The 25,209-nt window shown below is 49.9% G+C and overlaps 1 protein-coding gene across 6 annotated transcripts in view; it reads right to left on the bottom strand.

Annotated features, from left to right (window-relative positions):
- Positions 1-25,209, bottom strand: part of RAPGEF1 (Rap guanine nucleotide exchange factor 1) — an 85,956-nt gene that overhangs the window by 3,429 nt on the left and 57,318 nt on the right. For 2 of the 6 annotated variants that reach the window (XM_082775640.1, XM_082775642.1), the window contains 15 exons: positions 23,808-23,966; positions 14,294-14,575; positions 12,939-13,031; positions 11,303-11,391; positions 9,834-9,945; positions 8,193-8,268; positions 5,088-5,172; positions 3,707-3,799; positions 3,142-3,327; positions 2,899-2,983; positions 2,589-2,683; positions 2,035-2,113; positions 1,790-1,891; positions 1,294-1,391; positions 137-265 (listed from right to left, as the gene is read on the bottom strand). In XM_082775640.1, coding sequence (XP_082631766.1) covers positions 137-265; positions 1,294-1,391; positions 1,790-1,891; positions 2,035-2,113; positions 2,589-2,683; positions 2,899-2,983; positions 3,142-3,327; positions 3,707-3,799; positions 5,088-5,172; positions 8,193-8,268; positions 9,834-9,945; positions 11,303-11,391; positions 12,939-13,031; positions 14,294-14,575; positions 23,808-23,966 — 1,763 coding nt within the window. The remainder of the gene's footprint in view (positions 1-136; positions 266-1,293; positions 1,392-1,789; positions 1,892-2,034; positions 2,114-2,588; positions 2,684-2,898; positions 2,984-3,141; positions 3,328-3,706; positions 3,800-5,087; positions 5,173-8,192; positions 8,269-9,833; positions 9,946-11,302; positions 11,392-12,938; positions 13,032-14,293; positions 14,576-23,807; positions 23,967-25,209) is intronic. The other 4 variants (XM_082775641.1, XM_082775643.1, XM_082775644.1 and 1 more) reach the window with 4 other exon arrangements.

Genomic DNA, 25,209 nt, shown 5'->3' with positions numbered 1-25,209 from the left:
TGCCACCACACCTTTGTAGCCTTATCTAACCCAGAGAGGGAAGGAGACCACGACCAGAGCCAGTCTCCCTTCTTCTCTATCACGATGCCTCCACCCCCAGCAGTGCCCCCAGCTCCGCTCCCCCCGCTGCACTTACACTTGCTGGAAGCACCTCATGCTGTCCAGGATGTTAAACTGCTGCCAGCGCTTAGAGAAGTTGACTTTGCTGTCAATGTAATCTGGGTTTCCCAGATGAACAAAGGTCAGGTCCTGCAGAATCAGGCCTCTGAAAGAGAGAAAGGGGCAGCGGGCCAGGGATTAGGCAAACAAGTCGAGGTGTTTGTCACACACAGGCAGGAGAGCTGGCCAAAGGCAGCGCCACATCTAACTACCTCCTCCTGCTGCTGCCGGCAGCGTTGCAATTCTAAACTAGAGGGAAAAGTCTTCCCAGCAGCAGACATGAAGGTGTTCAGGTGCTAAGAACCTTTCATCACATGCAGAGCTGAGAGCGAGAGGGTCTGTGCTCCCTCCTCCCTCTGCCTCCCCAGCTCCTCTGCATCCCTCCTGTGGTCCCCAGACAGAGAGAAGCTGTGTATGTGCACAGCATCTTCCTACAGGACTTTTATGATGGAAGAAAGCAAGACTAGAAATTTTACTGGCATAAACACAGAGCAAATCTGAGCTCTAGATCAGAGGGCCCTTATGGAGAAGGGCAAGGGCTTCAAGCCTTCATCTAGAAACACGACGAAGCAGTCTGTGTTTGACAAGGAAGCTTCCTATTTTATCAGCTCTTAAGTCATCAGAATCAGAGCTGTTGCAGGGGAACACGAAGCAGCTTGAAGCTGTGGGATCCATTTCTCCTCACTGGAATATTTATTTCACAGTGCACAAGCCCCAAGTTGAAAGGCGTCACCTAAAGATCCAGCCACTTGGTCTTCCCTTTGCCACAGCCAAATCACCTTTACAAAAAGGAAGCTGAGACACGGAGTGAAGCATCTGAAACAGCAGGAGGTGGTCTGAGCTTTGACTGATGGTTACAAAAGGGAATGAGATGTTTGGTGGTGACTGTCTGGAGAAATCCAGCCATCCTGTACCAGGAACGCAGTATCAGTGGAGGAGGAGCCGTGCCAAGGGATGTCCCTGCTAGGGGACACATTGCTCAGAGCGGGCACAGGGGTCTGACGTGGCACACTGATGGGTTGTTTTACATGTCGGCCAAAAGAGGAGTGCTGAGCTGAGCAGAAGCTGCTGAGAAATTGTTGAAGAAACCACTTGAGCGTGCAGAAGAGCAGAGGAAAGGAACGACCAACTCACAGGTAAGGTATGCAGGGAGGCTCCACATCAGCCAGAGCTGCTCGGTAGGCTCGGAAGGACGAGGAGCTGTCGATCAGCGTGCAGTACTCAGCCAGGCCCTAGCAGAACACAAAGCCCCGGTCACTGCCGCAAACCCATCCTTGTAACCTCTCCCCCAAGGGTGTTAAGGCCGTCCTGCAAACACCTCTTCACCAAGCCTTCAATTTGCAGGGAGGAAGCAGGAGGCTGTTCTCGCAGCCTGTGACAGCGCTGGCACTTTGGCAGCTGTCAGGAAGCCCAGCAGCACTGCAGGCTGCCAGCACAGAATATTTGGGTTATGTGACAATTTCCCAGTCTTTTCCCACTGTGGCATTATTTCCACTAGAGAGCATTCATCCACTGTCTCTCCATCCTGGGATGTCCCTGAGCTCTTAACACCCACCCAGCTGTTTCACCCTGCGACCACAGTTAGCTTTTTTCCCCCAATTAAGAGAGCCCGTGCTGTGCTGCTCCTCACCTCTGAGGTTTGTTTCTGCCACTCCAGCCTTCGGATGGGTGCAGAATCCAGTGCAGAAAGAATTGCCAGATAGGAATTAAAATTATTCAGCTTTCGTAAGTGCTGTAAAGAAGGAGAACATACCAATTACTCCAGAAATCTGGAAAGGCTTGGAGCATCAAACAGCTCTACCAACTGTCATGTCCCACTCTCCAGTTCCTTTAATGAACAGCGTGTGTGATGCATAGCAAGAAACAAGCTGGTACCTTCATAATCTTTATAAATTTAAGGAGCAGCCTCTCTCGGTCTTGGGCTTTCTCTTGTAACATTATTATTGAACGGACCCTGGAAAATCAGACAGAAAAAAAAAAAAACAAAACAGAAAGATAAACCTATTTCAGCAGATCTCAGATTTCTTGCTGTTTCATTTACAAAACCAGTAGCTAATGAGGAAGGACCAACAATACTAAAAAGTTCATGGTATCTCCAACTTAAATGGAGCACTTTAATTCACAACAAAGACAGAATAATTCCAAGGATGAGAACAATAACCCTTCACAGACTGCATTCATTTGCAAGGGGAAAGTTTGTTTGAAGAGCTCAATACTAACAGTAATTCCTTCAGGTTACAGGGCCTTCCAAAACCCTCCTGATTTTGTTTCTCTTGTGCTCTGGGGTCTCCGAGAGCCTGGCATCTAGTTCCTGGCCAAAAACATGTACATGTATACTTCAGGGAACCCAACTCTGCAAGCATTGTCTTGAACTCTAGGACACCGGACGCTAAGCACAGTTCATGCCTTGGTTGCCCTGAGCTCCTTACCAGTAGGACATGTTATTAAAGTGCTCTGTGAACTGTGTCAGGTTGGGGCTCTTCTCTTCATTTTGCTCTTTCGCCCAAAGCAAAACTTCTGGTATCTGTCAAGGAAGAAGAAGAGAGGGGTGGGAGAATACCACACATTAGCACGGGATTTCTGCCTTAAGATTCCCAGTCACAGCCTCTGCTCGCAGTCTTTTGCTGACACGAGTTCAGCTGTCTCCTACAATGCAGCAGGTGTGCTGGGAATACCAGAGATTGCAGAGATTGTGTTCAAATCCCTCCCTCTGCCCTCACCCCATCCTTATCTCCGTACCTCGATTTTATAGAAGAGTTCAGCGTCTAGCAGGGTCAGCTGCTCAGCTATCTCGTGACTGTGGAAATCATGCAGGGTCCCCGGCCTGTAGGAGAGAAGGATGAAAAATAAAGGATAAGAAAATGTGACCTAATTTCTTCCCTTTCTTATGTTTTGGACTGAGAATAAACGTTGTGTCCACAACGAAGGGACACCTCGTCTCTCAGACAGAACCAAAATATGGTTATGTGCACGCTTCCTCACCTGGCTGCTACCCCACGGGCTGCAAGAGGTTTGGTGGAATTGGCAAACCTTAGCATTTTCTTCTGATCTACTTTATCGAGGATATTTTTGCGTAACACTCTGGCAAGGCTCAGCTCCCCGTTGCAGACCAGCCGGAACACCAGGTCCATCAGCAGCTTGAGAATTTCCTCTGTCAGCTCCACCAAGCTGAAAGATGGAAAACCAATGGAAGGCATCAGCGCTACAGCTCCGAGCTAGAGAATTTGTGTCTGTGCAGAGTCTCCTTGTTCCTTCCCACAAGCAGAAATGAGTGACTGAAATTCCTCCCCTTCCCAGCTCTTCCTTTCTTGGAGATTCCCCTTTCAAGGGTTATTTTAAAATCCTTGACCCAGACAGGACACACCCAACAAGAGGGTTCCCTGGGTATACTACGGGTATCTTGTTGGTCAGGGTAGGGGATTTCAGCTGTCATCATCTATAGGGTTTAAAACACACACATACATACAGAGATACTTTTTTAACCGGTAGGCTTCTGTATGGTTACTGACCATTCATTTCCCACCCCAAAACAAAGAAGGCAACTCACCACAGCTCATCCACCACTCTCACCAGCACGAAGAAGGTGTTCTTACTGACTCGCTTCTTGAACGTGTCTGGGAAGTGGCAAAACTTCTCATATGTGGGTTGCAAATTAAAGAATCAACTTACGGCAGTCAGAGCACAATGAACAGCTGCCTCGAGGAACATCAGAACAGAAACTGTTCGGTCTTGACCGAAATGGGTGTTCAGTTTCTAGGAGATAAGGGCCACCAATCTGGCTCTAATTAGCACGGTATTAATCTGCCCCCAGCTGCAGGTAGCAGGGATGTGAGGAGGTACTGGGGCCTCGCAGGATTGATGCTGGCAGAGCAGGTGTACCCTCAGGCTCTAATCTCTAAGGTGGAATTTAATGAGCAGCACTGCTACGCTGTCATCTCCCCCACTGGTTAAAGACATCTGGTCTGATAACAGCTCTCAGATGTCACCTCTGCCTCTCTCATCGCCCAGTTTTCTGCGAGGGGAAGAGCAGCGAGGGAGACAGCAGAGGTTGGAAGAGCTTCCACCAGGTGCACAAAGGCAGAGAGAAACAGGGTGCCAGTAAGTCAAATATCAAGAAGGGCCGGCAGGAATGACCCAGCCAATATTTTCACTGACACCTGCTCTCCAGTGAGATTTTGCTGCGTCCTTGGCAGGATCCACTGATCCCAGCAGGAGCCAGGGGAGCAGCGGCTCTGCTGCAGATGGCAGTGATGAGCCGTGCCTTAGGACAGGCTGACGTCAGGCTCCCTTTGACCTGGGCGTACAGGAGCAAAGCCCACGAGGTCTTTGCACTGCCTGAACCGAGCCACTGAGCCACGCAGCTGATGGCAAAGGGAGCCACGAGGACAGAACCAAGGGGAAGGAACCACAGGCAGGGGGCTCAGCAAGAAGCCTTCCCCATGCCCTGCCAGAAACACAAACGTTCACGCTGCCACGTACGAGCCCCGGCCTCATCAGCACTTACAAGCTCAGCTCTGAGCTGGGGTGCTAAGAGGACTGTGCTGTATTTCTTGTAGGAAGAGGGAAAAGGTGTCTTGGCAGTGTTAACCTACAGCTGCCCCACCGCCTGTCTGGAAGGCAGAACACACGATCCCCATTCTACAAACAAGATGTCCCAAACAAAAGAGCTCTTCCCCAGTTCTGTATGGAAAATCTGAACTGCTCTTCTCCCCTGCCAGGGTCCCCTGGTGACTACACTCAGATCCAGTGCTCCACTCCACGTGGATGTGCCCTGCAGCATCTCCCACCTGCAGGCTGCAGAATGGAGGGGGTGCAGGGCAAGCACGTTCCTGACTGCATCCTCCAAACTTGTCACCAACTCCCTCCATGATGCTCATGCTGCTCAGCCATGGTCCCTGGGGCAAGCTGCCTTTCATGCAAAAGGATATCTGTACTGCAGCTTCTTGATGAGCTCTTCAGGGGTAATGAATGTCCTGTATGTAGTCAGAAAGGCTTCACAGTACAGCACCAGATCTGTGGAGAGAGACAAGGAAGCCTCAGTCAAACATGCTTTCAGAAAAGTAAGCTTTGTACGAGGTTGAATCCAGCCTTGCAGAAAGAGGACACAGACACGTGCACATTTTGACCAGAATTCACTTCACAGAGAAGCTGTGCTGTTGTTTCTTACCAGCAGATGGACCCTACGGCACAAGAGCAGAAGTGACACTGCCCCGTTCCCCCTGGCCTGGCTCCCATCTGCAGCGCTCCCATTTGCTTCCTAGCTTGTGTGACCACCGAAGGGGCTGGTGGAAAACACCTGCTCGTGGGACAGGAGCTTTTAATAACAGGGCAAATTAAAACGTGCTGACAATGCTGGGGATAATTTAAAGATGAGAAGCGGGTGCCCTTATTGCTCAGGCAGCAGAGAGCCCTGCAAATGAATGTGGTCGTTTCCCTCATGATCAGATTTTTTTTTTTTATATGTTTTGATATGTTACATGCTTTGATATGATGATATGGTGCTGCAGATCCTCTGCCCTTGCTGTGTTCCAGGAAACCTGCCCCAGGAGAGTGTAAATATAAATTATTTTCAGCCAAAAGAATAAATTGCACTGCAAAAACTGACCATGACCTGCCATGGCACAAACACTGACACAGTGCACGCTGCCGACTTCTGTTTATTGATCTGCAGCAGTGCTACAGGCCCCAGAACCACAAAGCTTTGGCTGCTGGTACAGAGGACGGCATCTGAAAAAGCAGGAACTCCAAATGCGAAAGATTTCAGGCCACGACTGCAGCACACTTGCAGCCTAGGCAAGGCTTGGCCACCGTGGGCAGCAGTGGTCAAACTGGGAGTTTTATAGCCCCAATATTCAACCTCTCGGTGCTGCAGTCAGCATCTGCAGCAGGATGGCACGCTGCCCTTGCCTGGCCCGCTGCAACTGCTGGCAGAGGCTCGTTAGCACCGAGGGGAGAAAAAGCTCCTGCTGTGCCTGCTCGAGCCTGGCCCTACACGCAGAGCTGGCTGCGGGCAGGACGAGGAGCGCCCCACACCCTGTGCCGTAACACCAGCCCTTTGTGCGGGGAGGGTGGGAAGCAGCAGGGATCGCTGCGAGAGCCGTGCCTCTCCTCTACCTGCGGTGTTTCTCTTGGCAGCAGCCTCGTGGAGACGCTTCTTCCTCTTGCTCCTAAATCACAGAGCGCTGCTGGCTCCTGGCTAAGGACAGCTCTAAAGGCTGGGTGGTCACGTCGGGGTGAGCCCCAGGCCGTGTCCGGCTGTAATCCTGCACTGGCGGCAAGCGCACGCGGCTGCGAGCACTTAACTGACCGTGGGTTTTGCTCGTAAAGATCCCACGTTCTCCTTTTATCCCTTATTCCATTTAGCTCCTTTAGAGAAGTCAGAAGGACAAGAAGCATCATGCAGCAGGGCGTGGAGTTACGTTTATTCTGGGTTCCCATCTGCCCAAAAGGCGATGTGAGGTAATACAGCTGGTCTGCTCTGGCACTCGAAGCTGCCAAGAAATTCATCTTTAAAGGAAAGCCTCTTAACTATACCCCTCTGTGCCGTTTGGCTGATTGATTTACAAGCCCTGAATTCTTCTCATTGTAAGCTTAATTCATTAACCCTCGCAGTCACCCAAACACTGGGTTAGCATAGCACAAATTCCTCCGTGCTCCATTCAGATCAGCGGCTTGGCAGAGTGTGTCAGGCTAAGCTCTGTGACTATTCTGAGACACGCACCGCGCAGATCCCCCTCCGCCCATCCGCTCTCCCTGGCCGTGCTGCTGTGTATTTAAAATCCTGCTCTGGTTTTCCCCAGTCTTGAGAGGTTCTCCAGAGCTTTCGCCTCACTGCTTGCAGCCTCCTGTGAGCTCCCTGTTCGTGAGCCGGTGCTCTAACACACACCCCTTTATCCAGTGGCTGTCTTTAAGAGGGAAATTCTTCCAGTATGATGCTTGTTTTGGAGAATGGCAAGAGTAAATCAGAGATTCTCTATTTCAGTTTCAGCTTTTCCAGAAGGGGTATTTCCACCATCTCATTTCAACATATATATTTTTTTACATATACACACCTAAACATAGTGCAATGAACTGCCTGCTTTTCTCTAATATGTTCCTATCTTTGGTCCTTTGTGCCTGGATTTGCTGCCTGACGTAAACACAGACATATATCTGCCAGGGGAAGGATTTTCTCGCCAGCTGAATGGTGCTGGTAAGTAATTGAAAACACCTTATGCTACAGTAAAAAGGCAGCCATTTAAAAATGCACATGAAAGATATTTCCCCTTTGACTATCAAACCTCTGAAATATGAGAGCTGAGTGGCTCAGTGGGTTAGTGCATTCTGCCTTGCATCCCAGGAGATGAGGAGATCAATTCTGGTTAAGGCCATCAGCACAAATGCATTTGGCAGGTTCAGAATCACTCGCTGGAAATGCTGCAAGGGCTGTCTTTGTCACAGCGCTCGGGAAGGAGCTGCTTCGTGTGGGCGGTGTCTGGGTTTGGAGAGATGGCGGGGTTTTAACAAATATATAGCTAGGGGTTGCCACCCCCTGCTTCCCTCCCCCACGTCTCACTTCAAGTACTGTGGATTCCCTCCCTGAATGGGTCTGGGTGGCCACCAGCAGGCAAGCAGTACAGAGCTGCACTAGGCAGTGAGGCAGCAGGGAAACGAGGGGTGTCAGTAGCACCTGGGTAGCCTGCCCGATCCCACGGGCACTGCTTCAGACCCAAACCATCTCTCACTTTGATGCAGCACTGTCACCAACTCCACCGCTGCGCCTCGCCTCCCAGATCGGGGCAAGGCTGTGAGGATTTAACACCAGCCTGCTGTGAAATGGAAGGAGCAGGTGCTCATCCAGCTTACCTCCGTTCCACCAAAGCTAAGCATGACCCCCCCCAAAACTTGGGGGATCATCACTGCAGTCCTCCCCAGCCTGGCCCAGCTGTGGCAGTCACATCAGCACTGCTCACACTGCAGGGACTTGGAAGAACAGCAGCAGGAGCCCACACCAGGCTGAACTCCTCAGCTTTGCTCTGGTGCATTCACTGTACCTTTCCTGTCGGTCTCTGTCGCGTGCACTAACAAAATATCTCCAGATCCACCACGGACGTCTGGGCCGTCATCTCCCTGCAATGAGAGCGGAGAGGCGTTACGCGTGGTCCAAGCTCCCTTCGGCCTGGTTCACCACCTCGGGGGTTCAAACTTTGTGCTGACTGGCAGAGCACACAATGTTCCTGGCACCGCTCGCAGCGCAAGCCGGGACACGGTCTTAAAAGTGCTGGGCTAATCCGGGAATTTTAGGAAAACATTTGGTGTCCCAGATGAGGATCTGGGCTGATCTGCGCTCAGGGCCTCTGACTTTGCGAAGCCAGGCTGGGAAGCGCAGCGAATGCTGAACCTTCTGCCCACAGAAGAATGAACCCAAATGTCCCAGACTCCCAAACGCTCCCAGAAGACCATTAATGGAGCAGTAGCTCTGTGTGAACTGTCTCAAAGTGCAAGATCATGGACCACAGCTGCTGTGGGGTGAGAGGTTGTGCATTCAACTCGCATGTTCCTGGAACATCATAACCTAGCGAGTTCACTCCCTGATCTGGAACCGCTTGGCTGGAGGTCACCTGAAGCAATCCGATGAGCAGGAGCAGAAAACAGCTCTGCTAATACTTGACCCCTGCCTTACCACTTTCTGACAACATCTTTCTTTTAGCTACTGCTGTTCACAACTGAAAATATGCAAAACTGATCTGCCACTCGGCCAGGGGTTCCCACACTGCAGGAGACGGTGCACAGAGTGGCTCTGTATTGTTTTCAACGCGTAGACCATACAGCAAAAAGTTAGGGGCTGACACAAAGCTGCTACTCCCAAACGTTCAGAAATCACAGGTTAAAAAAAAAAAAAAAAGTTAATGGAGATATTCCTGCAGGGAAAACTGGAGTCATGCCAGGCTTTCTTTATAAAGGTCTGTCATTTCAATATGCAAAACACTGAAAAAAACCATGGATTTACAGTCATGGAGCAGCTATGTCTAAAATGTGAATTTTTCAGGTGACCCTCTGGCAAGATTCAGGAACTGCTACTTACAGAATGACTAATGGCTTCTCACTTTCTCCCCTGCATCTTCGCTCACCAAAGACCACTCCTAAAGTGCCAGTAAATGATAAATTCTTTCTGTTTTTCAAGCTAGCCCCCTGACAGGCTGAAAGGTTCAAAAACTTGCCTATTCCCTCAAGCCGCACGTCAAAGGCAGCTTGGTTCAAAAGCACAGTGAGCAAAGCTGTCTGGGAGCACACCCAAGGCTAGAAACAAAGCTGTTTCTCCAGCACAGAGCACTGTTTTGGCTGCTCTTGCATGTCAGTAATATAATGTCCTGCTCAGGAAATCTGCTGAACGTGCCTCCGGACCGAAAGGGCAGTGCCACAAACCTGCACCTGGATTACTTGTGCTTCATTTCGGACTGGAACAGGCTGATGACGTGGGAAGGAGCAGGCTGGGGAAAGGGCACAGGACGAACGGGTTCTTAGAGAGCATCTCACGCTTTCACAACACTGCACACACAAAGCTGCACACCACTTGTGCTGCAACCTAGTTTTGCTATCAAATAAAAGCTGATACCTTGCTTGTGCACACAGAGAACCAGATCTCAGCAGAATATAAACCAAGGGGTATGGAAGCACACCCTGCAGGAACCTACCTCTTGCTTCAGCGTTAACCTAGCCATAATTTCACTGTGGTCAATAAGGGAGAGCTCATCTACTTCTTCCTCCAACTGTGACGATTCCAAAGCATCCGGTGACTGCTGCTGCCTGTAAAAACCACAGGCAACAACCATCAGTGCCATCGCCAACCAAGAGAAGAGATGCTGGGTCCAACCCAAGCTCTCAGTACACAGACCCTGGTTAACAGCAGTAAGTACACAGAAAGCCTGGAGGTAAATCTTTTGCAAACAAGCCCAAACGTCTAGCTTTAATTCTGTTGCTTTGCTCACCTCTTGAAAAGCAGAAGACGAACCTTTAGGACCTGAACACTCGCGTGCCTGGATTTCTGGCAGAAAGGATTTTACTGTGCCTTGCATGAGTGCACACTTCCACATCTCTTTAATTCACCACATTTTTCGTGCACACAAACCTAAGCCCTTCCTCAAATGCAGAGAGCCTGAACATCCTCTGCCTGTGTATACCTTTCAGTCAGCTCACAGCCCATTGTGCTGCTGCAAGGGGAAATGGCAGGCTCTCTCTGCAGGAAGCTTTAGCACTCTGACCCCTTTTTTGGTGTACATTCACAACCCTAGTACTCTTACCCCAAAGGCAGGTACTCTTACACCTGGACACGTGCTCTTTGTGCTTGGATTCCTAAAAAAAAATGAAAAAAGTGCCCGTCCTGAACAGTTTTCCCCAGGCACAGGTCAGAATCCAGCACACCAGTCTGTGCTCTCCCCTGACATGGGGCTTTGCAGAGCACTGCTGCATTGTCTCCTTCACTGCAGGGATTAAAACCCTGAGACCAACTGCAAGAAAATGGGGGAGGGAAGTTGACTATCACGCACCAAACAATGCTGTTCTCTATTTTTGCTTTAGAAATGCAATTGAAGAGCAATCTCAAGCAGCAGGGAAGCACTCACTCCACTCCTCCTGAAGCCCATCTGTTACAGCCTGCACCTCTTCATTTACATAGACAAATGATAGCTAAGAGCATTAGGAGGGATATAAAGCCTCCTGCTCTGGGGCCTCAGCCAGCCTCTAACTAGCAGCGTTAGGAAGAAATTCCCTTCTGGAAGACGATTTCCCAGCAGCAATACAGACTTTTTTTGCACGTTTCCCTGGAAGCAGGAGGGAGCAGCCAGCGTCTATGACAGGACTGCCAATTAGATGGACTTGCGATGACGACCATAGGCTGCATTAACCCCTGCAGGCTCGCTGAGTTAAGTACTGATATCTTGCCTGGATCCTGATATCCTGCCTCCTCCTGCAGTAGCATCCTACCGCTCATCCATTGTAGGAAAAAAAAAAAAAAAAAAAAAAGGCTTAAAATCTGAAGGGCTTTGGGACGGTTGAGGGCCGAAGAGGCAGCCACAAGGACTGATTGCCAGGGGGTGGACAGAAAGGATGATGCTCTGTACACCCCGAGGTTGGGAAGCGTGTGCTCTGTGGGATTTGGGCTTACCTTTCAGCTCCATCTTTGCCTTCCTTCCCCATGGCACTGCTGTTTGAACCGGAGTCTTTGGAGTGGCCTTCTTTGACGGAGGGAGATTCCTGCAAAGAGAACAAGTTTCTCATTATTGCCTGGGGTCCTACAGCACTGCTAGGCTTGCATTTACAGTCTTACTGCCTCTAAACGGCCCTTTACTGTAAATTCCTACGGAGCGGTTAAAGATTGATGCAAGTTAATGCCAAATGCCAGGAAAACACAGAAGTTAATTAGACAGGAAATTTGGGACCATCTCTGGAGACTGGTGTAATTAGTATTGTTTGCTTTTAACATTGTGAAATGATGCTGAAAGTTACAACACAAGTCAGCTGTTGTCTTGGATTTTAACCCTCTCGCCACTTTTTTTTCAGCCCTTATTGTTGGATACACTCGTCCTTGCCTTCAATCAGAAGGGGCACAGCCAGCTCCAGGCTCCCGTTTCAGTTCCCCTCTCAGATCCAGCCCCCAAAAGACCAGACCATCAGGGGGTGAGTGCAGACTGCCCTTCCTGCTCCCCTCGTGCCCATCAGAAGAGCTTCCACAGCGACAAAACGTTCCCACTTCACAACTCACGGCTGGGAAACGAGGCTAACGCAAGAAGCAGAGCCATCCAAACCCAGCCTGGGAGAGCAAATCACGTGGTATTTCAAATTAGCCATTTCAAGAGGAAAAGAGCCATGAATGGCAAATGGGAACATTGATCTCATGGTGCTGGAGGTCAGAGTCATTTAACGCCACGCAGAGTGGAACCTGAAGACTCAACCTGCTGAACACATGGGACTGAAACCACCTGCACTCAGATCCAGCCTGCAAAACGCAGCAGCGAGGTGAGGTGTGTCAGTGGCTGCAGATTTGTCCCGGACTGTGTCTGTAAAGCCCTTTTTCACAGTTCAGGACCAAACAGCGACTGCCCGAAGTGCCGGGCTTGCCTCGTTGTGTCTCCTAAGGGAAGTGATGGGAGCCCTATCTCTTCGGCCATGTAACGCCAGCACAGATAAAGGTCTCGGAGACATCCTGCAGGAGCAGCGCCTGCCTAGGTGGGCACGGGACCAGCACAGACCTCTGCCGCCGTTCGCTCTGACACAACAGGAAGATGGCACCTCCCTGGCGCGGAGCACACCCTGCCCCCTCTAGGAAATTCCTAAGATAGGAGGCGTGAGGAAAGGAAGAAACAGCCCTAAATCAGTCCAGCACTTCGTACCCAGATGGGGCAGTAAAAGGTTAACAAAAAAAAAGAGGAGTAGAAGGCTTTATTTATTGACACAGGAAAGCCAAAGCGGTTACAGGAGTGAGCCCGGACACAGGACCGTGCTGGTGAGAGCGCAGCTTTCTGAAGGGGAACCTCACGCAAGCAGCTCCAAACAAACAGCGAAGCGCAGGTGAGAGAGGGAGGAAGGAGAAGCCACCCCTCCATCCTGCCAGGGCATCCTGACAGCCTGCTCTCTACCCGAACCAGGAGGCCACCAAAGCCAGCAAGCCAGGAGAGGGCAAGCAAAGGGACAGCCGGCGAGGGGACAGGGCACCCCGGGGTGCGCGGGGCCGGTACCAAGCGCGAGCTCAGCATGCACCAGGCAGCCCCTTCCCGGTGCGTGGCCCTCTCCAGGTTACTTACTCCTGCAGGGTGAGGGACCTCCCCGTTGCTCTGGCCAGAGGAATACAGATTGACGTATTCACCCTCACCAGCCTCCTCGCTGGCGTTTTCGCTCTAGGGGAGACAGGACGAAAGGAGATAGGTGACGGTGCCCCTCGCCAGCTGGTAGCGAGCGCCCGTGCCCATGCCTGGGAGGAGCGGTGCCCTGCGGCCGCTGCCACCTAGCCAGAAGCCCTGCCTCTGGCTCAGCTGGTGTTTTCTGGGTCTCCAGGAGTATCCAGAGGGCCCCGAGCTGCAGCAGGCACTGCGTGGCAAGAGGGGACTGCGCAGGTGCCAAGCGCGCACGAGGGCTGAAGGCTGCGGCTGCTGAGCGGTCAGAGCCTGGAGCACACGCACCCGCCCTGCTGACACCAGGCCTGCTGCTAGGTGCAGAGCAGCCCCAAAGAGCCAAGTGTGTCCTAAAACTGCTTCACAGCACAGCCTACAGCCATCACGCCAGGCTGAGCCAAGCTCAAGGGCCACTGGGCTGTAGCAAGGACCCAAAGCAAGGAAGATGCAACAGCGAGGTCAGGTCCAAAGGGTGAAAAATGCTCATTGCTTCTGCTGTCTGTGTCCCTCTTCCAAGCCTTGTGAAGAGGCACCACCACCATGCACACAGCTCAGGCTCTAATCCCGTCACCTCTGGGTTTTGCAGCGAAGAGGAGAGACGCTGCCCTGTACACGAGGTGCTCAACGAAGCAACCTGCCCGCTGCCTGCAAAAACTGCCTGGGACTTGGAGTTCACGGCAGCGCCCGCCAGCGAGGGAACTGCTTTAGTCCCACTCGACCGACAGCGATGCTTTGCACCGACTCTGCCACCACGTGCACAGCCGGTGCTGCTGGAAGAGCAGGAGCCTGGAGGAAGCTGCAGGAGAGCACGAGCTGAACCAAACCCACAGCCCCAGGGGCTCCCCAGGGGGAAGGGAGCAGGACAGCACTCACCAATTCCTGCCGCAGCAGCAGCTGCGGGACAGAACCCCTGCTGGGAGCCTGTGTTCAGAAACTACCAACCTCACACCACCCCTTTACCTTCCTCTGGCTTGTATCACAATTGCAGGAAGCTAGAGCAACTTCTCTTCCTCTCCCCTTCACCAGCATTTGACATTTTACGTTTCCAACACAGGCATTAACATTTTCTCAAACCCATGAGGTTGTTCAGTTTTTTTTTGTAGCAATCTCTGTATGAAATTACCTCTCTGCATTCCCACACGAGTTTGGAAGCCAGGCTAGATCACATCGAGCTTAAGCATGTATTAATACAAGCGACATTTCTTTCAAACAAAACCAACCCCCAGCCTTGCATTAAGGTGCATTACAATCCCTTTGGATAGTCTCACCGAAGCCGTCTGGAGAGAATCAGTGAAAGAGGTTTCAGAAGGAAGGCAGACAGGAGCATTCCCGTTAAAGCTGCTCTCCTGCGAAGAGGAGTTTGGCACATCCCCAGCGCTGGGAGACTGGCTGGCCGTGGCTGGCACCGCTAGGTCAGAGCTCTGAGACGGGTGGACGGGGGGGAAAGGCGGGGTGGAGCAGGACGAGGAGGTAGAAGACAGGAAAGGAGGTATGGAGACTTGGTTGTGAGGCACAAAGTCCTGGGAGTAGGACCTAAACACGGACTTGTACTACAGGACGCGGAGATGGACGACACACAAACGAGGAAGATGGGAAAAGGAAGGAGACAGACAAAAGAAAAAGAGATTAGATCAGCAGCAGCTCAGCAGTGACAGCACAAGGCAATTCCAACAACGGTCGAGAGGCGAACCCCAGCAGAGGGAGCGTTATTTGATCATCCCCCCATTCCTGCAGGAACTGCTGCCTGGGCTGGCAGGCGGCTTTTTCATGGTGAGGAGAGCCCTGACACCACCAGCAGCCGGGCAGGGGAGGTGGGCAGTGGTGTTTGTCTGCAGGAACCCAGCTTCTGCTGGGCAGCGGGGAAAGCCTGGGTTTAGCACTTAGTGACAACGTGCACCTGGAAGGCGCTTGGGTAGCTGAAAGGATGTGAAGCCATACAGAAACCAGGACTGTGAGCACGCTGGAAGCGTCTCAACAGAGAGAAGTACGCTGGGGATGGTTGCTTTTCTGGGATTTTCCACAGGATCCAAAATTAAGATGCCGTTTGCTCCAGCCCTGTAATTTAACAGCTCCTGTGTCAAGTCTGTTCCAGAACACACAGCTCCCAGGGAGAGGTGACTGGATCCCATCTTCAAAGCTACGCTGAAGGATAAAGGAGATTACAACAGGAGATGCTTTTACTCCTTCCCATCTGAGAAACACTGGGAGCAAAACCGATAATTGCCCTCAGGAGCAATGAATTCCTCATCAAACCAATCCTTTAATGCAGTGGCTCTAAAAGTCAGTTGAAGAGATGAAAAGAGATCATCTACAGAAAGCTTTATTCCACTCTCTCTCCTAATCATCAGATTACTGTTCAGATAATATTAAGCAGGGTGCAGTGGGAGTATGTTGTGCCAAGAAAAACACGAGCAATCCTCTGTCTTTTAACATCTGGTGCTAGTAAGATTTACCACCAGGGTATCTCCAAAACAAGAAGAGAGCAAAGCCGACACCCACCAGAGAGAGAGAGAGAGGGGAAAAAAAAAGAAAGAAAAAAAAAAAAGACAACAATGCTAAACCTGCTGGAGAGGAGCTTTAGGAAGCATCACGTCACCCAAAAACACCATGCTGAAATGAAGCTGAGGTGGTTGCCTGCTCGAGCAACCTGCTGCAGGACAGCGCGCTGCAGAGCTCTCAGGAAGCACACGCACACCCTGCTGTGATGGTAAAAGGAAAAAAAAAGGAAACAAAGGCATGAGTTGGAAAATTCAGGCTACGTTTTTTATGGGGAATTAAGCAGGTGATGAAATCAAAGCTCCGTCCATCACCTCGGTGGTGTTTGTTGGTTTCCTTTTCCTACCTCTGAAATAGGCAATAGCTTAAAAATCTGAACGGAGAACTGTCTCAGGCTCGAAGCCCGGGCAAAGAAGTTTTTCCACTACAAGCTGGAAAGGAAACAAAGGTCCACGGCTAGACTTTACCTTCCACCACCCCAGTCCTCCAGCGGCTGCCCTCCGCCGTGCCTTGAGTCCGGCTGTGCTCTGGGTGCTGTCTAGGGGCCCCAAATGAATCGCGGGCCATAATACAGAGGAGCAGAGGGAGATGCTTTGGAAAGAGAGCTTAAAAGACTACTGAAGAATAATCAAAATGCAAATCCCTACCACATGCCCGTGGCTGAAAGGAGCCCGGCTCTAGGACAGGCTCCTCTCCCTTCCTGCTCGTCTCTTCACGGGTGAGCAGTCCCGGCTCCAGGGCCACCATCCGCTCGTGGTGCTGCCTCGTAACAATGACAAGTCTAATCTCTCTATTTGCTTTCTGCCCGGATAAATGCTCTACATTTATTCATTTTCACTTGCATGGCACAAAACACTAAATCCCTCGTAAGACTCCAGGCTCATGACATCACCTTGGCTCAGCAGATTCATTGTGCCTGCCCCGTCCCCCCGCTATTCCATGATCTCACTGCCGCTAACGCGCCAACTAATGCCCCGAGTCCCGGGCCAGTCCCCACAGAGAGAATTGGAGCAGAGCACAAAGAACATGGACCTCCCACCACTCTTGTGATGGCTCGAGAAGGCAAACTGCTGCCCCAATGGTGAGATACAACACTGCCATAAGGGAAATGATTTTCTCCAACACGGGTTGCATCCCAGTGCCTCCGCTGCTGGGCTTCCTGCACCCTAGCAGGCACCCTGCTGTCCTTTACTTTGCAGCTGACGGGCATCTTCCACCGAGGTCCCCCCCAAAAGTTACCATCTCCGACTTGCTGAACCTGGAGAAAAAGTCAAGGTTTTGCAGGGAAGCAGCAGAGCTCCTTCAGACCATGAGCAAGGGGAACTCCTGGCCTCAACCGCATCGCCTGGGGACAGGCAGGCGTCCTCGAAGGGCTCAGGCCGTGCCAGGGCAGCAGCAGGGTTAGTTCAGGCCAAACGGGGGCCGGAGGCTCGGCAGCTGGTGGGCTGCGTGGTGTGCAGCCTGCAGGCTCAGGGAGATGAATTACTGCTGCTAGGGAAGGAAAATCTGCACAGCTTCTGACTTGCAGAATTTCGGAGACATTAATGCCAATTCGAAGGCAATTTAGGCCTAAATATAGCACGACTTTGCATCAATTTTAAAACTCTGAATGTGGATACGTTACTACTGACAATCTGTACACATTCATCTCCCCTTGGCCTTGCCAGTGCGCCTTTCAAAACAATATCTTGGCACGAGGTGCGTAGAAAGTACCAGCTTAAGGCCCAGGTAGCCAGGAAAACGCATTCATCTTCACGATGGGATCCGTGATCCATCACTTCACGGTGCAGACACGCTCTCAGCATGCTGTTAACAAAGGGAACGGCCCAGGGAAGCCTTTGGTGAGCTGGCATTCATTAACCAGGCTGCTCTCAGCTCCCGGTCCCGTACGGCTGCAGCTCGGAGCAGGCAGCCAGGAAGAGCCCTCCTTCCTCCCCTCCTTCCTCCCCGGCAAGCAGCTCGGGAATTCCAGCTATGCAGCCATGCTGGGACAAGAGCCAAGAATGCAGCATAGTTGGAAAGTGGAAAAACACCCTGCGGTGGAGATGATGTCCATATGGCACCCATTCCTGCTGCGCCCCTTGGCCAGCCCGGCCCAGCCCAGCCGGCAGCTGCAGCAGGAATTGCTGCGATGGTTTCCGCAGGGTTTGGGCGGTGTTCGGCTCTGGGAAGCCGTCATCCTGTAAAATCCACGCTTATTTTGGGAGGGGAGAGGCCATTCAAGACAACTGTCATAAGCAAATTCGTCCTCCCCTGGCCCCACAGAATCACAGGCAGCGGTTTATCTTGGAAACTTATCAGTGGCATTTTTTTTTTTCATTCTGCTTCTTGGTGTTTTTTTTTGCGGGGTCAGTAAGGCCTCGGTGATGGCTGTACTGACAAAACCTCCTGCTCCACGGCTTTGCTTCAGGTGAAATAATTTGAAATAATTTTGGGGAAGCTAGAAAGCAACCAGATCCTTTGAGAACCGATGTTTTCCTCTTTCCAAACGCAGCGCACGCTGCCAGGCTCCTAGCAAGGGACCAGAGGATGGTCTCCCGCTGCGGGGGATTCTGACCTGCAACAGCAAATGGCCAGCACAGGGAGCAAAGAGAGCAAAGAGAGATCCCTCTCCCCTTACCAGTAAAGTATATTTATAAAAAGCTCTCTGTCACTTGGGAAGCATTCCCACGAAGCGTGCTCTCAGCGAGAAGCAATCTCCTGAGAGCAGCGGGAGCCGACTTGCCCAGACCTGACAGTTTACACACACTGACACCAGCGCGGCACACGGCGCTGCCAGGGATGGCACCTTTCAACATCCCCAAGCTGCTGCCTTTGATTTTTAGTTTTAGAACAGCTTTCCATCGTTAACAGGGGAGTCACAGGATGTCCCAAAGGTCAGTGACATTAGAGACGTTTATTTGGATTAGCTGGCAGGAGATAAACACTAACAGAAAACTTCTTATTTCAAGAGTGATGCTTCTCAACACCCCCTAGGCACGGCTGACCAAGTAACAGGGAGGAAGGGTGTTTATGGCAGTCACTGACTGCCAGCGACAGCAATCTCCATCCTAAATTCGGAGCTGAATTCAATTAAATGGCTGTCAGAGCATCTGCAGCATCAGCAGCCCCCGTCTTTACCTTTTAAGCAAAGCCTTCTCAGTCGCCCTACCGACTTCTGCCAAATTAATCTGCAATCTTGCCAGACACTCCCAGATCAGATAGAGCATCAGAATTCCAAAACACGACGCTATCAGAGGAAAGGATCAATCTTTTAGATCTCCTCTGCTAAGGCTATTAAGAGAGAAACGTGGGCACCGCGCCAGAACTGGATGCCCAGATTCTAACAGCGGAGAACTGTGCTCGCAAAACCCTGGGCGTTGCACAAACCCGAGGAATATAATTACACAGACAACTATTGGAAAACACTTCCTATCTCATGACACAATGCTGGACTTCCAGGTACTTTTGCTAATGAGGAAGGAAACGCTCCTACAATGAATGGCTGGAAACACAGGCTGCCAACAGACCGGCTTCAAGCACTGCCACAGGAAAGGCAGGAACCCCTCGTGCCTGAATGCTTCGCGGCGAAGCCTCTGACCCGGCTGCACGGCTGACCTCGCTATTTTTAAATAGTGGTCAGCACAGCAGATGGATGGACGGGGTTTCGGTTCCCTTGGGAAAGGGTCTCCTGGCTTCTGCTTCAAAAGCGCAACATCCGAACCCTCCTTAAGGGAGAATTTCTTAAGGGAAGGCTTCTTGTACAACCTTGCAGTGAGAATGGCTGGGGGGATGAGAAGGTTTGCAAGACTCAGTAACCATGCTATCGTGTATCTCTCTTGAAACTATCAGGAGAACTCAATCTGATCACAAACACAGCATCAGCTCCTGGCTGTCCTGTGAACAATACCACTACATCTGGCAGACAGATCTTTCAAAGGCAGAGCGTGGAGATGGAGACTCCCAAAGCCAGCCACATAAAAACGTGGCATGTGGCCTGTGAAACCAGCAGGCTGACTGTTTAGAGACCTATGCAGAGACAGAGAGTGCAAGATAAATGTAAGCACCCGGAGGAAGTGCCTTTCTGAAGCAGGATTCAGCAATGCTGGCATACAACAGCACTCTTAATACTGCCATGCAGGCTTGCTGCGGGCAGTGGAAATGAACAGAAATGCAAAAGGAACATGAAACAGGAAAGGCAAAACAATACTTAGTACTCAACAGCTGCTTAAATGGACGCAAACCTTGTTTCCCCTTTCCCTCTGCTCCAAACTAAGGAGCCAAATCCTGCTTAGGACAGAAAGGAACTAACACAGGGATCTCACGGTCCTGGTTTCGTAGTGGCTCCCACCATCAGAGCACCATATGGATCCAAAAAAACGCAGTCTCTGCCAAGGATCGGAGCTGAAGTCTGGGTTGCAGACTGGAACTGAGCTACACAAATAGGAGCAAGGTGGGGAAAACATGCAAAGCACATGTCGGCATTGCGTGCGCCTTTAAACGCTTATCTGACCCTCCTTTTCCTGAACATACATTAACACGCACACAAGAAAGAGAAACAGTTGCTGTGAATTTTCTGAGCATTTTCTCAATTTGCAAAAGAACTGTGGGAGCAAGTGAAAACAGAAGCGCTGAACTAGAGTTTTCATAAGGAAATCACTTATGCTTTCTGGTGGAAGCAGGCGGCCAATTTGGTTCCTTGGCAGTTACTGGAAATGGTTTTTAATTAAGAAGAAAACACAAGGCAAAACAGCATTTAGAGAAAGGTAAGACATTTCTCCATAGTGGAGAACACAGCCAAATTTCCACTAGTGCTATTTGCAGGACTCAGAGAAAACAACTGCATCCCTTGTTTCAACAAAGAAAACTTCCTAGCTGTGAGTGAATGCAAGTCTCTCTGCGGTCTTTGGTGGAAAATACGTAGACAGAGAGCAGTGTATCTTGTCTCCTCAATGATTTCTTCTATCAGTGCAGAGTTCCCCCACTGCCAGGAAGCCGTGAGATTTGATTCCTGCCATTTGGAAATCTGCTCACCCATTTCCAGTCAACAGCACAACGAGATGGAAAAGGCAGCATCTCTGTCTCACAATGGGAAGGGAGGGAGGAGATCTGCTGGGGAAAAACTTCTGCAAACCAAGTTTAGGATAGGAAGGAGGATGCATTCTTACTGCATACCTCCTTCCCCACTGTCTAGCAACAGAGAGTTGCTTTCAAAAGAGAGGGGAATCCCTAAAATGACTCTTGACATTATGATCCATTTGTCCCGGCAATGTGAGATTTCACGGTGTAACAGCGGGGACGATGATGCTGTGTTTCCTTCCAGCATCGGCCCACACTACAAACATGACCCTTGCTGGCACAGAGGCTAGACACGAATCAGACTCGGTGAAAAACAGACCCAACTTGCCAAACCTATGAGGTTTGATCCAGTTGCTTAAGATCTGCCTCTATCCAGTAAAAGCTATTACTTCTGACACAATTTCCTGCAAAGAAGGGAAAAGCGCGATTAGTGGGTTCGCAGAGCGCTGGTGGCTTCTGGACTGCAGCAGCGTCTGCAGCTCTGAGGGGAAAGAAAAAAAGAGTAAGGATTCTGGAAAAGAAATTCACGAATCACAAATTAAGAGAGTAAAGATGGTCTGAACTACTTCACTTTTTTTTTTTTTTTTTCTCCTTCCTTCAAAGCACCGTCTGAAAAGAACTTTTTGAAGCCCTATAAATTAGTAGTAAGGATGGAGTCGTTACTCCTTTGTGCATAGGCATAGTAAGCTACATGCAAAACATGGTATAGGCTTGGCTTTCCTGATGCCTTCACATGAACAGATTGGTACGGGGCTAGGTGTTCTCCTGGGACTGACTCTTGTCCATCCCAGGCCAGTCTCATGGGAAAAACAAAAGCACGGGGCACTTTCTGGCACTTGGCTATGATTGGAAATCTGCAGAGCACTGCTCACGTTGTGGTAATGCACAGCCATTTGGTTTATTAGCTCCGACTTCCTGGTATTGACCTAAGGAGGGTTTTGCTTCATGTACAGAAGGGATAAAGATTAACGCAGGAGACGTATCGTTTTGATGATCTCCACTGATTCTTTGGGTACATAGGAGGCCAACCCCTCAGCTGGCTGGTGCACAAAAGGTGTGCTCTTCCTCGAATTAATTCCCCTGCTGGGACCGGTGGATTGCTAATGCTTAGCTCTTAACAGGTTTATTGCTCACCACAGTGCTCATCTGAGTGAAAGAGTGCAGAAAACGAAGGCATGAGAATGACAGGAGAGCAGAGCAATGCACACAAAGTGCTCCTGGTGCAGCTTGGAGCATCCCCCACGTGAGAGGCAGTCTTGCCAGGCAATGCTCAGGAGCAGACTGCAAGAAGGGCTCCGAGGTCCTTCTGAGTGCTGGAATGCAGGGTGTCACCCTGGGAGCCATCCAAACCTTGACAGCTGTTTCACTTCTCTGTCTCATTAGGGAGAGGGAAAATGGGATAAACCGTGGCTGTGATATTATATGGGCCAGCTCTGAAGCATGTAAGGACATCGGTATTTTGCAGCTCTGAGACAAAGAGTCACTGTCAAAGGTGAAAATCTCATTTTTGCCTGTGAAAAAATAAACCAGCTAGAGTCATGAGCGACCACAAGATTACCATAAATTAAAGGCATTAATGGAAAAGTCACCACTTTTAATTCAGTTATTTCCTTTGTGCATTTGACAGTGCATTGCCCAACTGTTCTCATTGTTCCTCATGCTTCATTCATTTTCCCTTTACCAAATCCTTGCAAAAATGAGTGAGGATTTTTTAATGAAGTTTTAACATTTCATAAAATAATCTATTCAGAATACTGTAGTCCAAAGCAAGATTAGAACAGGTCAAAATAATTAAGTATGCAGTAACCATTTCCATCTAACCAGGACACTTTTTAAAGTGAACGTGCCCACACATTTTTAGAATGTTATAGCATCATATTTATAGGCTCTCAATTAAATCAAAAATAGTGAAGTGCTTTTACCTGGTCTTACAGTTCTATTTTCAAGGACTGCTATCAAACAGAAAGCTGTACAATTCAGAACTTTTGCATTATTTCAAATTTTAAAACTGTTTTCCACAGACTCATGCAAGCAGTAACCTTACCAGACCTCAGCCTTTAACTATGCAGCCAAATGATGATACTGCTCTCTCTCCTACAAGTGGAAGCTGAAAGCTTTAATTTAGGGCTTGTGAAGTTAACTCTACTTGAATACTTTCTTCTTCAGACGCAGCTAATAACATCATTGCCATTCATTTTTAGAGAACGAGCAAGCGTTGAAATGCAAAGACGGCAGTGACAGCGTGAGGACACGGCTTTCAAACATTTAGCATTAAACTAATTGAAACACTCTTGGATTTTCTTAACTCTTGCCTGATAATTTCTCCAGAATAAATCTAATTTACTAAATATCCAAGTTACTGTTAAAAAATAATCCATTCTCAGTTGTCATGAGGCAGACAATCAGCACATAACCACACAGCCCTACGTGCAAGCGCTCCTCACGCTGTTGAGCTGCTGGAATCCCATGGTTCGATTTAATTTCATTACATTAACACTTTGTTATTGCTACCATTTAATTTAAGCAGCTGATCACAGATTTAAGCGGTACTTTCAGATTATTATTTCAATTTCAATCATTTTCAGCTCCTCCTGTGGTTCTCTTTTCAGACCAGAGCTGTAGGAGAAGAAACCCTGCTCGTTCGCCAGCAAACCATACAAGCTTACTGGGATTGTTTGGGACCAGGGGATGTGAAGGGAAGCGGACAAGCAAATACGAGATGAAAGATGTGGGAGAGGCCATCTAGAGGAAAAAAAAAAATAAGGAGCTGCAGCCACTGTTCCATGCATTTGCCTAAATCCGTGTACTTCAGGGATGGCAGCTCGTTATTTCTCCAAGGGCCAGATTCACGCAGCAGCATTTAATCGACTCATCCACATCGCTGACGTTCTGCAGCAGAACAAAAAGACTTGGCAGTTTCAGCGTGCAGCCTGGGGAACATGTAGGTCATGGGAGTGTGCCTTCACACACAGGCCTGATCTCCTCTGCCAGTCCCCCTCCACAGATGTCACTCCAGATGTGGATAGACAGTAATGAAAGCTGCATCTGCCCCGCATTTCATTTAATGAGATTTACACACCAGTTTTATCACCTGGCTGCTTGCTACTGAGTCCCGTAGCCCCCCAAGAGCTTTTCTCTTTACCCAGAACATCAGCACAGGTTGGGACACGAGCATTTAACCACTGGCACAAATACACACACATTACAGAAGTGCAGAAAGCAACTCACCGAGTGCACAGGAAAGGAGCTGTGCCGGTTGAGAAAGGAGTTAGAGACTGACATAGTGAGGCCCTGAGTGGCACCGGTGTCCTCGGGGGTGAAGGGCACTTTAGTTTGCTGGACACAGTAGGAGACAGAAGGGAAAGAAGAGGCAGCATAGGAGGCCTGCTGAAGAGGGGGAAGAAAGCGAGAGACAGAAGAAACAAAGAAAGAAAGCACAGAAAAAGCGATGAATAAAGGCTAAGAAATTGCTAACTGTAAAACAATGAATACAATGGCCTGCTGAGCAAACAGCTATTTGTACAGCTCATCAGCACCAGACACACCGATACCCCCTTCTTGAGCTCAGGGGGCACAACAAAAATGACAGTATGAATAATCTTTTTTTCACAAACCTCTTAAAAACAAACGCCCACCTCCCCCTCCCAGTTCACCTGTGGGCAGCTGCTGGGAGGCAGGCTGCTCCACACGCCCTTTTCTCCCCATAACGCTGGGGACAGATGCCCAAAGGAGCAGGTATGGGCACGAACTGCTGCCCAGCAGGGACCTGGGTCTTCCTCCTGGCTGTTAAGCAGCCATCCCTTGCACACTACTAGTTTTTTTGGCAATCTGTGGGCTGGAAACTCGGGACTCTCCGGTGGTCTACGGGCCTTCACGGATGCTGCAGGGATACTGGATAAAAACAATGCCCACTGAGTTTTCAGTCCAGCCCATATTATACATTGTTTGCACAAGAGGGAGATATTACGCAGTAAATAATAAATACTATCAGGAATTTCACCTCAATTCACTGCTGTAAGGGGCTGGGGGAGGCTAAGCTGGACCTAGGCTTTCTCAGCCCTGCCTTGTCAAATATAACATGCAAATATTTCATATACAAGATACGAAACTTGCAAGAAAGGACTTCCTAATTATTATTTTAGGGAGAAGTCCGTCCAGCAAACCTTCCCTGCTGCTGGAGCAGCTGATGTCCACGTGATCTGCTGTTTCAGGATCTCCCTGGGCAGCAGGACCAGAGGAACAATGGAGTCTGATGGCTTTTACAGGGATTGCTGAATGAGCCATTGTCTGCTCACACCACTTTCCCAGCTGAGAGATGAAGGTAGGGGCACAAGGTTGCATTTTAAGAAACTTCTGCTTCAGGCAGAGCATCACCTTGATAATATCAAGCCTGCAAGACTACAAGAATGCCTGCAAGGCAAAGCAGTGACATTTTGGCTGCCCAGGTAATGATTAAAGGGCAGCGCAGAAACGCTTTGCTTCAGCTGACACACTCTAAAAAGGAGCTGGATTTCCCTTCTGCACAATAATGAGCACAGTAATAAACAATTATTAGGACCCAGCTTGAAATCTGTGCGTTGCTACTTACCCTACATGACCATGCAGAGACCATGCCATCATTAGGAACTGC

Source organism: Aythya marila (assembly GCF_965140915.1).
Source record: "Aythya marila genome assembly, chromosome: 19".
In the NCBI taxonomy this organism is placed as follows: Eukaryota; Metazoa; Chordata; class Aves; order Anseriformes; family Anatidae; genus Aythya; species Aythya marila.
The sequence above is the reverse complement of the archived record's forward strand: the minus strand, read 5'-3'. Positions and strand labels throughout refer to the sequence as shown.